Below are 15,511 nucleotides of genomic sequence, written 5' to 3' on the forward strand. Positions count from 1 at the left end.
CTATATATTTTTCAACTGTGTTGTTTCACAAAAGTTCTAAACCTTTATATTCTCATAGTTACAGATTGTAAATTAAAGAAACATTTTTGTTAAAAGTATTATTATATTATTGATCAATTGACTATGACTTTTCAAATCACCCAGCAATGCTATTTGCAGAGTTAGCTCCAGGTAAATGTTGCAATTCTTCAGCCATTCCTGAACCTGTGACCAAAAACAAGCTACATATGGACAGTACCAAAACAAATGATCTAATGATTTTGTCTCCGTCTCAAAATCTGCACAGCTGGGATGGTTGTATTTTTAATAATTTAGCAAACATTTTGAAAAACTTGTTTTTGCTTTGTCATTATGGGATATTTTGTGTAGATTGATGAGGGGAAAAAATGATTTCATACATTTTAAAATAAGGCTGTAATGTAACAAAATGTGGAAAAGGTCCAGCGGTCTGAATACTTGCCGAATGCACTTTAACATTCTATTGGTTGCAAGAATTCTGTATAATAATTTAAATTGAAAAATGTAAAGTTTTGAATCTAACGTCGTTTTGCGTTTCAGTTCATAAACCATGTGCTATGGAATTGGTACATCAAAAATCTCTTCCCAACTATTTTGCAATCTACATGGCACAGCTGTCAATTTTTGGTCCTTAAATGAAACTGGTATACTTTATTTACTACAATTTTCTTTAACCATTTAAGTTCTTTAATGCAGGGCCGACAGATAAGTTCCTTACTAATCCCCCTTCCACTTGCCTCTTCCATTGTTGCGGTAATGCTACAATTATTTGGTTGTGATTTTGGGTAGAGCAGACATTGCCATATATTTTTGTTAGCAGCATGTAGGGATAAAACGGTTACCGGTTTACGATAAACCATGGAAAAATGCCCGAAGGTTAGTATTATCGTTTCAAATGTATATTATCATTAAAACCGTGTTTGATTACCGCGGTTTGAAAAACTCATGGTAAATACCGTCCAACATCAACCAAAGTTGTCAACAGTCTGATGCAGGCGCAGCATGCAACGTGGGTTTGGTTTGAAAACCTGGCGGAAGGCTTGGGAGATTTTTCAGCCTTCTAAGAGGACCAAATCTGAACTGCGGTTGTATTTTGGGTTTTACAAGACCACTGAAGGAAACTTAATCGAAGATGGTCACCTTGTCTGAAGAACATGCAACAAGGCACATGGTTCGCTGCAACTACTGACCTCTGGACCAGTGAAAGCGGAGGTGGTCAACCCTACATCAGCTTCACTATCCATTACCTCACCCCAGACTGGCAACAGGAATCAAACTGCCTGGAAACAATTCTTCCCAGAAGATCACTCAGCTCACAAAAAATCACAGTTTTTTGAGAATATGCTGGAAAAGTGGGGGAATCAACAAGAAAGATCTGGTCTGCATAACCAGACAATGCAACGAACATGATCAAGGCTTTTGAAGAGTTCCCAGATCTGTGGCTTGGGTGCTTTGGCCATCATTTGAACCTGGCCATCTCAAAGGCTCTGAAAATTCAGAGAGTTGACACAGCAGTCAAGGCCTGTCGTCATCTGGTCCAAGGCTTCTCACGGAGCTGGAAGAGAAGGAGAGAACTGAGAGAAAAGCAAGCTGCCCTCAACAGGCCACAGAAGGCTCTGATCCATGATGTGGTGACCCGATGGGGATCTACACACAAGATGCTTGAGCGTTTCCTCAGCCAACAGCAGCCGGTCTGTGCGACACTGGCTGGAGAAAGAGGAACATGGCATCTGATGCCCAAGGATGCCGACATAAGTGTCATGGAGCAACTGTGCCAGCTTCTTGAACCTCTGAGCAAGTTTACAGATGCAATTGCCTCAGAGACAAGAGTGACACTGTCAGTCATCAAGCCTGTCCTGGACCACATCACCCGTGATGTTCTGGTGGAAAAGGATACGGAGCCATCCCTGACCAAGGAGATGAAAAGGGAAATAAGAGAAGACCTTAACAGATACACCGAGAAGGCAAAGAGTCATGCACATGCCTTGTTTCATTGACCCATGCTTCAAAAGGAGCTTTATAGATGAGGCTGAGGCTGCAAAAGGACAGCTGTGTCCAGGAGGCCTTGAAGCTGGCAACTGCACAAGTCGGGGAACAACCACAAAGCACCAGCAGCACCTCCACCACCAACACAGCAGCATCGGAGGGGAAAGGCCTGGCTGAGTTGCTGAGAAGGATTACCTCAACAAGGCAGCAGAGAGGTGAAGAGGGTCAGATTCCGACCTCCTCAGAAGACAGAGTGAAAGAAGAGATCAAGGTCTACCTGTCTCTGCCACCCATTACAGCAGAAGAGGAGCCACTGGTGTGGTGAGGGGCCCCAACCATTACAGCAGAAGAGGATCCACTGGTGTGGTGGAGGGGCCCCACCCAGTCCAGCAGAAGAGGATCCACTGGTGTGGTGGAGGGGCCCCATCCATTCCAGCAGAAGAGGATCCACTGGTGTGGTGAGGGGCCCCATCCATTACAGCAGAAGAGGATCCACTGGTGTTGTGGAGGGGCCCCACCCATTACAACAGAAGAGGATCCACTGGTGTTGTGGAGGGGCCATGTATCAGAGCTGCCTCGCCTTGCCAAGGTTGCCAGGTAGCTTTTGTGCACCCCAACAACCAAGTGTGCCATCAGAGAGTGTTCAGTGCCAGCGGGCACATTGTCTCCCCTCGCAGATCACTACTTAAAACCAGACAAAGTAAATATGCTGACATTTTTTCATTTAAATCTCAAGTGAACAAAGATGCATACATACAGGATGTTAGGCCAGCAGCACCTTGTTTCTTTATGAAGGAGAGAACATACATACAGGATGTTAGACCAGCAGCACATTGTTTCTTTATGAAGGAGAGAACATACATACAGGATGTTAGGCCAGCAGCACCTTGTTTCTTTATGAAGGAGAGAACATACATACAGGATGTTAGGCCAGCAGCACCTTGTTTCTTTATGAAGGAGAGAACATACATACAGGATGTTAGGCCAGCAGCACCTTGTTTCTTTATGAAGGAGAGAACATACATACAGGATGTTAGGCCAGCAGCACCTTGTTTCTTTATGAAGGAGAGAACATACATACAGGATGTTAGACCAGCAGCACCTTGTTTCTTTATGAAGGAGAGAACATACATACAGGATGTTAGACCAGCAGCACCTTGTTTCTTTATGAAGGAGAGAACATACATACAGGATGTTAGGCCAGCAGCACCTTGTTTCTTTATGAAGGAGAGAACATACATACAGGATGTTAGGCCAGCAGCACCTTGTTTCTTTATGAAGGAGAGAACATACATACAGGATGTTAGGCCAGCAGCACATTGTTTCTTTATGAAGGAGAGAACGGACATACAGGATGTTAGGCCAGCAGCACATTGCTTCTTTATGAAGGAGAGAACATACATATAGGATGTTAGACCAGCAGCACCTTGTTTCTTTATGAAGGAGAGAACGGACATACAATCAGTGCTGTTCATTTGATTTGTTTACATATTGTGTTATTTTAATGTCAACACCTGCACATTGGCTGTGTTTACATATGGTTGTATTGTTCTTACATGCACATTGCTTTACTTGTTGCTTTTATATGCACATTTGATTTGCTTACATAAGGAAACTGACTTTTCATGGCCACATGGTGCCATCTTTAATGTTAATGATATTATTTTAATGTTTATGCACACAAAAAAGTGCATAGTGCTGCTAATTTTATTTGTTGTTTGTTGGTTTTCAGTATAAAACTTGAAATTATTTCAGTGTATCAGTCATTTTTGAAAATGTCCAGCCCATCTTAACAATACCCTGATAATACTGACAATCCTGATAACCGTGATAATTTTGGTCACTATAATCGTGATACGGAGTTTTCATACCGTTTCACCTCTAGCTGCATGTGTGACATAACTCCACCAGTCCTACGTATGATATAATTTACAAAGATTATACCTTTTCAAAAAAAAATACTTTTTTATTTTATTTCTTTAATCAATTAGTATATTTGAGTTTAACCATAAAATGTGTTGTGTTATTTCTTCTGTCTTTTCTGGTGTATTAAACTGAAATTGCAACCAACTTTCTATGGCTTGTTTCAAAAATTGCGATATTTCGGAGAGGATTTTGTTTTAAAATAACCGAAAGTACACCAAACATCTAATTTTTGCACGACTAAGATCTCTTCGGCAAAAACGTCAATTTATGACATATTTCTTGAGTCATCTTAGATTAATTTGGACTATTTTGAGTAAGTGTATATTGGCTACAGCGTCTAAAAATGGACAAACAGTACTAGTGCCGCTTTTTTCTCGTTTTTCAAGTTTAGGTCTTTTAAAGGGAGTATGTGAGTCGTTGGTTAGCCGAGGTAGGCGCCAGCCGAATCGACGCATCCTGACGCATTAACCTCTTTGGGCTAGGGGGCAGTATTTTGACGTCTGGATGAAAAGCGTTCCCAAAGTAAACTGTCTGACTTTAATATTCATATGGAAAAGTCCACAGACCCACTCCAAAAGGCTTTCGGAGTCATCATCGACTCAGTGGGTTTTGTCCAACATGTCTCTGGACCTACTCACTGCCATAGTCATAGTCTGGACCTAGTTTTGTCCAGTGGAATAAATGTTATGGATCTTAATGTTTTTTTCTCATAATCCTGGACTATCGGACCACCATTTTATTACATTTTGCAATCGCAACAAATAATCTGCTCAGACCCCAACCAAGGATCATTAAAAGCCGTGCTATAAATTCTCAGACAACCCAGATTCCTAGATGCCCTTCCAGACTCCCTCCACCTACCCAAGGATGTCAGAGTACAAAAATCAGTTATCCACCTGAGGAACTAAATGTAACCTTGCGTAATACCCTAGGCACACCTAAAAACAAAAAACATTTGTCATAAGAAACTAGCTGCCTGGTATACAAAAAATACCAGAGCCCTGAAGCAAGTTCGCAGATAATTGGAACGGAAATGGCGCTACACCAAACTGGAAGTCTTCCGATTAGCTTGGAAAGACAGTACCGTGCAGTATCGAAGACTGCTTGTCGATCATCCTATCGATCACCACATTCTTTTGGAGAGATCGGAAACCCAAATTGGTCTCCACGGAAAAATTCTGGCCTGGTTTAGATCTTATCTGTCAGAAAGATATCAGTTTGTCTCTGTGAATGGTTTGTCCTCTGACAAATCAACTGTAAATTTCGGTGTTCCTTAAGGTTCCATTTAGGACCACTATATATTTTACCTCTTGGCGATGTCATTCGGAAACAATGTTAACTTTCACTGCTATGCGGATGACACACAGCTGTACATTTAGATGAAACATGGTGAAGCCCCAAAATTGCCCTCGCTGGAAGCCTGTGTTTCAGACATAAGGAAGTGGACGGCTGCAAACTTTCTACTTTTAAACTCGGACAACACAGAGATGCTTGTTCTAGGTCCCAAGAAACAAAAAGATCTTCTGTTGAATCTGACAATTAATCTTGATGGTTGTACAGTCGTCTCAAATAAAACTGAAGGACCTCTGCGTTACTCTGGACCCTGATCTCTCTTTTGACTAACATATCAAGACTGTTTCAAGGACAGCTTTTTCCATCTACGTAACTTTGCAAAAATCAGAAACTTTCTGTCCAAAACTTATGCAGAAAAATGTATCCATGCTTCTGTCACTTCTAGACTAGACTACTGCAATGCTCTACTTTCTGGCTACCCGGATAAAGCATTACATGGGCTTGCTCCTACCTATCTTTCTGATTTGGTCCTGCGGTACATACCTACACGTACGCTACGGTCACAAGACGCAGGACTCCTTATTGTCCCTAGAATTTATATTTCTTATTGTCCCTAGAACAGCTGGGCTTTCTCCTATAGAGCTCAATTTTTATGGAATGGTCCTCCTACCCATGTGAGAGACGCAGACTCAGTCTCAACCTTTAAGTCTTTACTGAAGACTCATCTCTTCAGTAGGTCCTATGATTGAGTGTAGTCTGGCCCAGGAGTGTGAAGGTGAACGGAAAGGCTCTGGAGCCACGAACCGCCCTTGCTGTCTCTGCCTGGCCGGTTCCCTTCTCTCCACTGGGATTGTCTGCCTCTTACACTATTACGGGGGCTGAGTCACTGGCGCTCTTCCATGTCGTCCCTAGGAAGGGTGCGTCACTTGAGTGGATTGAGTCACTGACGTGTTCTTCCCGTCCAGGTTGCCCCCCCCCCCCCTCGGGTTTGTGCCATGGGGCAGATCTTCGTGGGCTATACTCAGCCTTGTCTCAGGGTGGTAAGTTGGTGGTTGAAGATATCTAGTGGTGTGGGGGCTGTGCTTTGGCAAAGTGGGTGGGGTTATATCCTGCCTGGTTGGCCCTGTCTGGGGGGTATTGTCGGACAGGGCCACAGTGTCTCCCGATCGCTCCTGTCTCAGCCTACAGTATTTATGCTGTAATAGTCTACGTGCTGAGAGACTAGGGTCAGTCTGGTGTAATTCTCTTGTCTTATCCAGTGTCCTGTGTGAATTTAAGCACGCTCCCTCTAATTCTCACTCAATTTCTTCTCTCTGGGGACCTCTCTGAAAAGCCAACTGACATTTACTCCTGAGGTGCTGACCTGTTGCACCCTCTACAACCACTGTGATTATTATTATTTGACCCTGCTGGTCATCTATGAACGTTTGAACATCTTAGCCATGTACTGTTATAATCTCCACCCGGCACAGCCAGAAGAGGACTGGCCACCCCTCATAGCCTGGTTCCTCTCCACGTTTCTTCCGTGGTTCCTGCCTTTCTAGGGAGTTTTCCTAGCCACTGTGCTTCTACATCTGCATTGCTTGCTGTTTGGGGTTTTAGGCTGGGTTTCTGTACAGCACTTTGCGACATCAGCCGATGTAAAAATGGCTTTATAAATACATTTGATTGATTTTACAATTTGAAAGTAGTCAACTGGGTGGGACTTCCTATGGTTTAAAGAAGGATCACATAATTATATCCAGGTAGGCAGGAAGGACCTGCCAATTAATTATACTCATTAGCAAACATACCATAACTGCAGGCCAACCGTGGCGTCATGTCTGTTCAAATAACACGCGCCAGGTGGCAGTATGCACCCTTTCAGTTTGTTTACCAACTCATAGAAGTAGCAGTAAATTGACTAATTCAAAATGGAGATGGCCTCAATGGCGCTGCCCGTGCGCTCAGAGACGCCTTAATGAGACAGATACAACGACGCTGCAATCTTTAGACATCTCTATTCCCCCACCAACACAATCAGAGACCAGTTAGATCTGGTTCAGGGCATGGGAGCTGAATTCCACAAAGCCCGGTCTCTGCTCAACTCCATTGGTGGAGTTCTTCAGAAACTTCCTTCACCATGGAGTTGAGTTTAGTAACCTAGCTAGGTCAGGGAGAGATCTGTAGACCAACCAACGCCAATAACAAGGCATTCCACTAGTACTGAGCAATTCACCAAAATGTCTGTTATTCTTCATTTTTAAAACAACTAATGGACCAACGTTTCATTTCTTTCTGTGAGCTCAATGAGCACCGTGCAGTTTCTCTAGATACACCAGATCCAGCCTGAACTGTGAGATGTAGTAGGGGGTTGTCGTTTCCAACAAGCTAATATTCTACATAATTACCACATTTTATGCACTAAACTACAATGACCATAATCTATTGTGCATCCATTTGTCTGGTCTGTGTTTCTTTTATGCCTGCTACAGCAAGATTTGAGAGCTCTCTCTACCTGAAAATGCATGATCTAAGTGATTGATAGTTGCTTGGGGAGGCAGGTAGCCTTGTGGTTAGAGCTTTGGGCCAGTAACCGAAAGATTGCTGAATCGAATCCCTGAGTTGACAAGGTAAAAATCTGTCTTTCTACCCTGACATGGTGGATGTTGATTAAGGCAGCCCCCTGCACCTCTCTGATTCAGAGGGGTTGGGTTAAATGTAGAAGACACATTTCAGTGAAGGCATTCAGTTGTACAACTGACTAGGTAACCCCCTTTCCCTATTTACTTTAAATACTACAAAATAGTGATTGTCGGGCAGCAGCTCTGATAAGATCACTTGGCATGAAATGAAAGACATAAAATAAAACATGTAATATACACAACTGACATATTTTATTAGAGTAAATGAATGCTTAATAGGTGAAACGCTGTAACTGGCATTCACTACCATCATGGGACTTTAATTATTAGTAAAATCCTGTGCATTCAACCCCAATAATCGAAACCGAAAAGAGTTTATTTTTCTGAATCGAACCGACCTCAAAAAGAACTAATAGCTCAGCGGGGAATGGTCGTGTTCGTGTGTAAACCAAGTAGATGTCGGGAGAAGAGTGGAGAATGCTAAAGGCTAGCTACTATACTGCCGACGTGTATTTGGATTACACAAGATCAATCCCCGCTACTGATAGCTAACGCTAGCTATCTCCATCTAGCCACTACTACTGTGCTAACACCAATCCGATGCTTGTTTTAAATCTGGGAGTGCACACTTTGGGAAAAGGGTGGAGAAACGGGACGCAACTAGCTAGCTAGAGAACGTTTCGTTTGCTAGCAACCAAAGTCATGGTTCTCACCTCATCCATCTTGAATCCTTCAGGAATTGTTGAAGCAGGTAGCTAAATGCTGTAGCGGAAAATGAATTTCTGAAATCGTCCACGTCCTTCCTCTGAAATTAAATGTTCACCACGAGGTCCGAGCGTTAGCTAGCGAATTAAATAGCCTGGCTACTAGTAGCACTTGCCATTACAATTTGACAAAGGTTAGCTAGCTAGGGTAACAGCAAGCAGGAAGCTAGCTAACTGCTTTGCTAAACCCGATTATAAAAATAGTCGTTGGAAATATTGCCTGCTCCGTGTTTACAGTTCGAGTTTGGCAACGTCACAGCATATCTTTCAACCATATCATTGTGATATTTTACGAATTTTCCACAAAATTACGTGAACAGCTAATCCAGGCTTCTGGCTAGCTACATCAGTGTCTTTCTGCTTCCGGTCTAATTTCCGGACCGGATTATCTTCTGTTGTGGACTCTATACCGCCACCACCAGTTCAGGAGCACACTGCAGTGGTGTTTTACAAAATGTATATTTTAATTTCTTAATCCAAATAATGTTATTATAATAATACTGAGTTGACTGCTCCTGAGGCATCACCTAAATGGGTAATACACAGAGTGGAAGAGGAGATGTCCAGTGGCTACATGACTCAGGCTGCTTCCCTGACTTGCCCTCGACAAGATTATCAGCGGATTCCATCACCGTCATTTACCGTCCTCTGACCACTCCCTCCGTTCAAACCATCAACTGACCCTCTCCTCTTCGGAGGATGCAGCGTTCAAAGACTTGGCCGATATTCGTCGACCTGTCATGATATATTGCTTGTCAAGTTTGTTGTTGTTGTTTTTGAAGCGTTTTGGGATTCTATGAAAAACCCTATAGAAGTTTAATAAATTATTATTAGTAGTGTATTGTAAATCCCAGTAATATACTTCTGGCGAGGTTTAGCCAACCCTTCTCACGCAACGCTAGTGGAGAAAAGCAACGAGTAGTAACAACTTTTACAAGTTGTAGATCACAAATTCTTAGTCTTAATACAATTATCAATTAATGGTCTTAATTTTTCGGTTCCGCTTCCTGGACCATGAAACACATTTTCTGAAGCCTGTTTTGGTGGGTGGGCCTTAGAATTTACTTCCTGGATTGAAATTGCTGTGAAAGCGACAGCAAAGATTATGGATATACTGACAGGATACAGTACATGTCTCTCTGTTGGGATTCGTTGTCCACAAAAGCGGCACCGCGGGCTGTCAAGCTTCGGTCTATCCTTTCTTTGGATTGGTGGATACATCTCATTATTGTAATCCAGTTCTGAATATTCAATGAGGGTTGTTGACGTCAACCGCCGTTATTCAATGGGGAGAGATGCTATGCCCCATTTCATGAATATGCATAGCCATCTTGAGACAACGCGGATTTATAGTGTTTTTTTTCTTAAAGTTGCGGGGATGTAACGTGTCCTAACAACTCGCAACAACTTAAACCTCTTACATCTAGACGTTCCGCTAGCGGAACACCTGCTCCAATATCCAATGATAGGCGTGGCGCGAATTACAAATTCCTCAAAAATACAAAAACTTCAATTTTTCAAACATATGACTATTTTACACCATTTTAAAGACAAGACTCTCCTTTATCTAACCACACTGTCCGATTTCAAAAAGGCTTTACAGCGAAAGCAAAACATTAGATTATGTCAGCAGAGTACCCAGCCAGAAATAATCAGACACCCATTTTTCAAGCTAGCATATAATGTCACAAAAAAACAAAACCACAGCTAAATGCAGCACTAACCTTTGATGATCTTCATCAGATGACACGCCTAGGACATTATGTTATACAATACATGCATGTTTTGTTCAATCAAGTTCATATTTATATAAAAAGCCAGCTTTTTACATAAGCATGTGACGTTCAGAACTAGCATTCCCGCCGAACATTTCCGGTGAATTTACTAAATTACTCACGATAAACATTCACAAAAAACATAACAATTATTTTAAGAATTATAGATACAGAACTCCTTTGTGCAATCGAGGTGTCCGATTTTAAAATAGCTTTTCGGTGAAAGCACATTTTGCAATATTCTGAGTACATAGCCCGGCCAACCTGGCTAGCTATTTTGACACCCAGCAAGTTTAGCCTTCACCAAAATCCGATTTACTATTAGAAAAGTTTGATTACCTTTGGTGTTCTTCGTCAGAATGCACTCCCAGGACTGCTACTTCAATAACAAATGTTGGTTTGGTTCAAAATAATCCATAGTTATATCCAAATAGCGGCGTTTTGTTCGTGCGTTCAAGACACTATCCAAGGGTGACGAAGGGTTACGCGCCCGACGCGTTTCGTGACAAAAAATGTCTAAATATTCCATTACCGTACTTCGAAGCATGTCAACCGCTGTTTAAAATCAATTTTTATGCAATTTTTCTCGTAAAAAAGCGATAATATTCCGACCGGGAGTGGTGGTTTTCGTTCAAAGAGAAAGAAAGTAAACATGGAGTCGACTCGTGCACGCGCCTCAGTTTTATAGTACTCTGACCGGCCACTATCCAAACGCGCTAATGTTTTTCAGCCAGAGCCTGCAAAGCCACGATTCATCTTTTTGCCGCCTTCTGAGAGCCCATGGGAGCCGTAGGAAGTGTCACGTAACAGCAGAGATCCCCTGTTTTGGATAGAGATATTCAAGAAGGCCAAGAAATGGGCAGACAGGGTACTTCCTGTACAGAATCTTCTCAGGTTTTGGCCTGCCAAATGAGTTCTGTTATACTCACAGACACCATTCAAACAGTTTTAGAAACTTTGGAGTGTTGTCTATCCAAAGCTAATAATTATATGCATATTGTAGTTTCTGGGCAGGAGTAATAATCAGATTAAAATCGGGTACGTTTTTTATCCGGCCGTGAAAATACTGCCCCCTAGCCATAACAGGTTAAGCGTTACGAAACGCCTATTAGATCAAATAAACCTCATGTAGCAAATAATGTTTTGTTGTTGAACAAATCCGACACTCTTTGGCCTCCATATAAAACTCCTTGCTTGGTGGGCAAAACAACGCCACCTGCTGGAGGGAGAAAGATTTTCCGCCGAGTTGGACACTCCTTTCTTTTCCTCTGGTGATGGCCACTTCCACGTTACTTCTGGGTCGTGTCCCATAATCTCTTGAATGGGCTTCAAGATTATATGATCAAATTCATGAAAACGCGGTCATTTAAGATATAAACATTTGCTCATAACCGTTGCCTTTTATCAAAATATTTGACGCTCAGAAACTAATACCCTAAATATCTCCTAAAGTTAGAAAATTTGAACTACAACTCTGCAGCCTTGTTACCATGCTGGAGCGGGGTAAGAAGATTATGCTGGGTTTTTGACTGAACCTTTCCAGACAGTAGTTTTTTGTAGACCTGCAAACCAGACTGTATAAAATAAGGACCCAGCCATCAATGGCGTCACCCGATTGTTTCCTATGTGAATTCTCAGCGGCGCGTTTGAAGATCAGGAAGTGTCATTTCAGCATGTCGCCATCTTGCTACATGGAGGAGTTTTTGGAAACAGCACATGCAGTTTGAGCTACTCCAGGAACTGAAACATCACATGCAGTTTGAGCTACTCCAGGAACTGAAACATCACATGCAGTTTGAGCTACTCCAGGAAGTGAAACATCACATGCAGTTTGAACTACTCCAGGAACTGAAACATCACATGCAGTTTGAGCTACTCCAGGAACTGAAACATCACATGCAGTTTGAGCTACTCCAGGAACTGAAACATCACATGCAGTTTGAGCTACTCCAGGAACTGAAACATCACATGCAGTTTGAGCTACTCCAGGAACTGAAACATCACATGCAGTTTGAGCTACTTCAGGAACTGAAACATCACATGCAGTTTGAGCTACTCCAGGAAGTGACGTTGCAGGCTAGCTCAGTGCTGCTCCCTTTTATTGAGTATCTCAAGTTGAAGGCCGACTGGGTCACTGCAGGCTGCAAATTATCCTTATAACTTCTAATGTGTGTGATTTTAAAATAATCGGTTCAAGGACATACTTCTGGTGAAAAAGAAGCAAGTATTGGTCACATTGTGTAACGAAAAAATTATGATATCAACGAATATTGACCATGAAGTTTGCCATACTCCCATTGATTATAATGGGGGAATCCAACTTTCTGAAAACATTGCCTCAGTACCCCGGTCGGCCTTGATATCCTAAGTGAGAGAAGGCAGTTTGTTCTCCCCTGCTGCAAACTCTCAAAAGATAGACATATACTTCTGTTGGGAGTTGTAGTTTATGTGTGTAGTTCTAATGAAAAGTAACTTTTCGGCTTCGTGCTCCTTCTTGGGCATCAAATAACTTGAAAACCGATATGGTAAGTACATTCATACGAAAACACATACATTTTATTATGCAGTACCAGTCAAAAGTTTGGACACACCTACTCATTCAAGGGTTTTTCTTTATTTTTCTATTTTCCACATTGTAGAATAATAGTGAAGACATCAAAACTATGAAATAACACATGGAATCATGTAGTAATAAAAAAAAGTGTTAAATCAAAATAGCCACCCTTTGCCTTGATGACAGCTTTGCACACTTTTGGCATTCTCTCAACCAGCTTCATGAGGTAGTCACCTGCACTGGTGTAAAGTACTTCCTATACATTTTCCCTGACACCCTAAAGTACTAGTTACATTTTGAATGCTTAGCAGGACAGGAAAATGGTCTAATTCACACACTTATCAAGAGAACATCCCTGGTCATCCCTACTGCCTCTGATCTGGCGGAATAACTAAACACAAATGCTTCGTTTGTAAATTATGTCTGAGTGTTGGAGCGTGCCCCTGGCTATCTGTAAATAAAACAAACAAAAAAAGAAAATTGTCCCATCTGGTTTGCTTAATACAAGGAAGTTGAAATTATTTATACTTTTGATACTTAAGTATATTTAAAATCAAATACTTGTAGACCTTTACTTGAGTCATTTTCTATTAAGGTATCTTTACTTTTACTCATATGACAATTTAGTACTTTTTTCCACCACTGGTCACCTGGAATGCATTTCAATTAACATGTGTGCCTTGTTAAAAGTTAATTTGTGGAATTTCTTTCCTTAATGTGTTTGAGACAATCAGTTGTGTTGTGACAAGGTAGGGGTGGTATACAGAATATAGCCCTATTTGGTAAAAGACCAAGTACATATTATGGCAAGAACAGCTCAATTAAGCAAAGTGAAACGACAGTCCATCATTACTTTAAGACACGAAGGTCAGTCAATCTGTAAAATGTAAATAACTTTGAATGTTTCTTCAAATGCAGTCGCAAAAACCATCAAGCGCTATGATGAAACTGGCTCTTATTTGTTTTTCAACAGGACAATGACCCAAAACACACCTCCAGGCTGTTTAACCTGTCTGGGCTAGGTTTGCGTCCCACCTAGTCAACAGCCAGTTGAATCGCGTGGCGCGAAATACAAATACCTGAAAAATGCTATAACTTCAATTTCTCAAACACATTCTACTTCAACAACAAATGTTGTTTTGGTTCCAAATAATCCATAGTTATATTCAAATAGCTCTGTTTTGTTCGTGCGTTCAGGTCACTATCCGAAGGGTGACGCGCGAGCGCATTTCGTGACAAAAAAATTCAAAATATTCCATTACCGTACTTAGAAACATGTCAAATGCTGTTTAAAATCATTTTTTATGCAATTTTTCTCGTAAAATAGCGATAATATTCCAACCGGGCAACGTTGTATTCATTCAAAGGCTGAAAGGAAAAAAATGGAGTAGTCTCGTGAACGCGCATCTCAGTCTCATTGTCCCCAGGCTGACCACTTACAAATTCTGCTGCTGTTCTTTGCCCAGAGACAGCAGACACCCCATTCCACTTTCTGGCGGCTTTAGAGAGCCAATGGAAGCCTTAGAAAATGTCACATTACAGCAGAGATGCTGTATTTTCGATAGAGATGCCACAGAAGGAGAACAAATTGTCAGACAGGGCACTTCCTGTATGGAATCTTCTCAGGTTTTGGCCTGCCATATGAGTTCTGTTATACTCACAGACACCATTCAAACAGTTTTAGAAACTCCAAATCTACTAATTATATGCATATTCTCGTTTCTGGGCAAGAGTAGTAACCAGTTTAAATCGGGTACGTTTTTTATCCGGCCGTGCAAATACTGCCCCCTAGCCCCAACAAGGGCTATTTGATCAAGGAGAGTGATGGAGTGCTGTATCAGATGACCTGGTCTCCACAATCACCCAACCTCAACCCAATTGAGATGGTTTGGGATGAGTTGGACCGCAGAGTGAAGGAAAAGCAGCCAACATGTGCTCAGCATATGAGGGAACTCCTTCAAGACTGTTGGGGAAAAAAGCATTATTTATGAAGCTGGTTGAATGCCAAGAGTGTGCAAAGCTGTCATCAAGGCAAAGGGTGGCTACTTTGAAGAATCTCAATATTGATTTGTTTAACACTTTTAGTTACTACATGATTCCATGTGTTAATGTCCTCACTATTGTCCTACAATGTAGAAAATAGTACAGAATAATGAAAAACCCTTGAATGAGTAGGTGTGTCCAAACTTTTGACTGGTACTATACATCAAATGAATTTGAAGATGACAATTTGGAGCCCATTCTTAGCCTACAAAACCCGAACCCAGAAGTTAAAATGACACGTCACTTTCATAGGATAAAGAAATTCACCCCAACCCTGCTGTGCCACCTCTATTATCCTCTCCTCCATACCAGGTAACTGAGGTGTATCTTCTAACACACCTGAGGTAACTCTGTCAATGACATTTGCTTACTGTGTATCACAAATGAAAGGACCAATCAAAGTCATTATTTACTTGGCTCATTATTTTTCTACACAACAATACAGATAACATATTTTCATCATATTTAGCTGTCTTTGTTGAGTATAAATATCTAAATAAAAGAGAACTTCTTGTAAACATACAACAG

General features: G+C 41.6%; 1 protein-coding gene across 2 annotated transcripts in view; it reads right to left on the reverse strand.

Moving 5' to 3' along the window:
- Positions 1 to 8,978, reverse strand: part of LOC106564131 (uncharacterized) — a 31,377-nt gene extending 22,399 nt beyond the window's left edge. For both annotated transcript variants that reach the window (XM_014130146.3, XM_014130145.3), the window contains exon 1: positions 8,561 to 8,978. In XM_014130146.3, coding sequence (XP_013985621.3) covers positions 8,561 to 8,569 — 9 coding nt within the window. In that variant the 5' untranslated portion in view covers positions 8,570 to 8,978. The remainder of the gene's footprint in view (positions 1 to 8,560) is intronic.
- Positions 8,979 to 15,511: the final 6,533 nt, after the last annotated feature.

This window comes from Salmo salar, chromosome 12 (genome assembly GCF_965601325.2).
Source record: "Salmo salar chromosome 12, fSalSal1, whole genome shotgun sequence".
Lineage (NCBI taxonomy): Eukaryota > Metazoa > Chordata > Actinopteri > Salmoniformes > Salmonidae > Salmo > Salmo salar.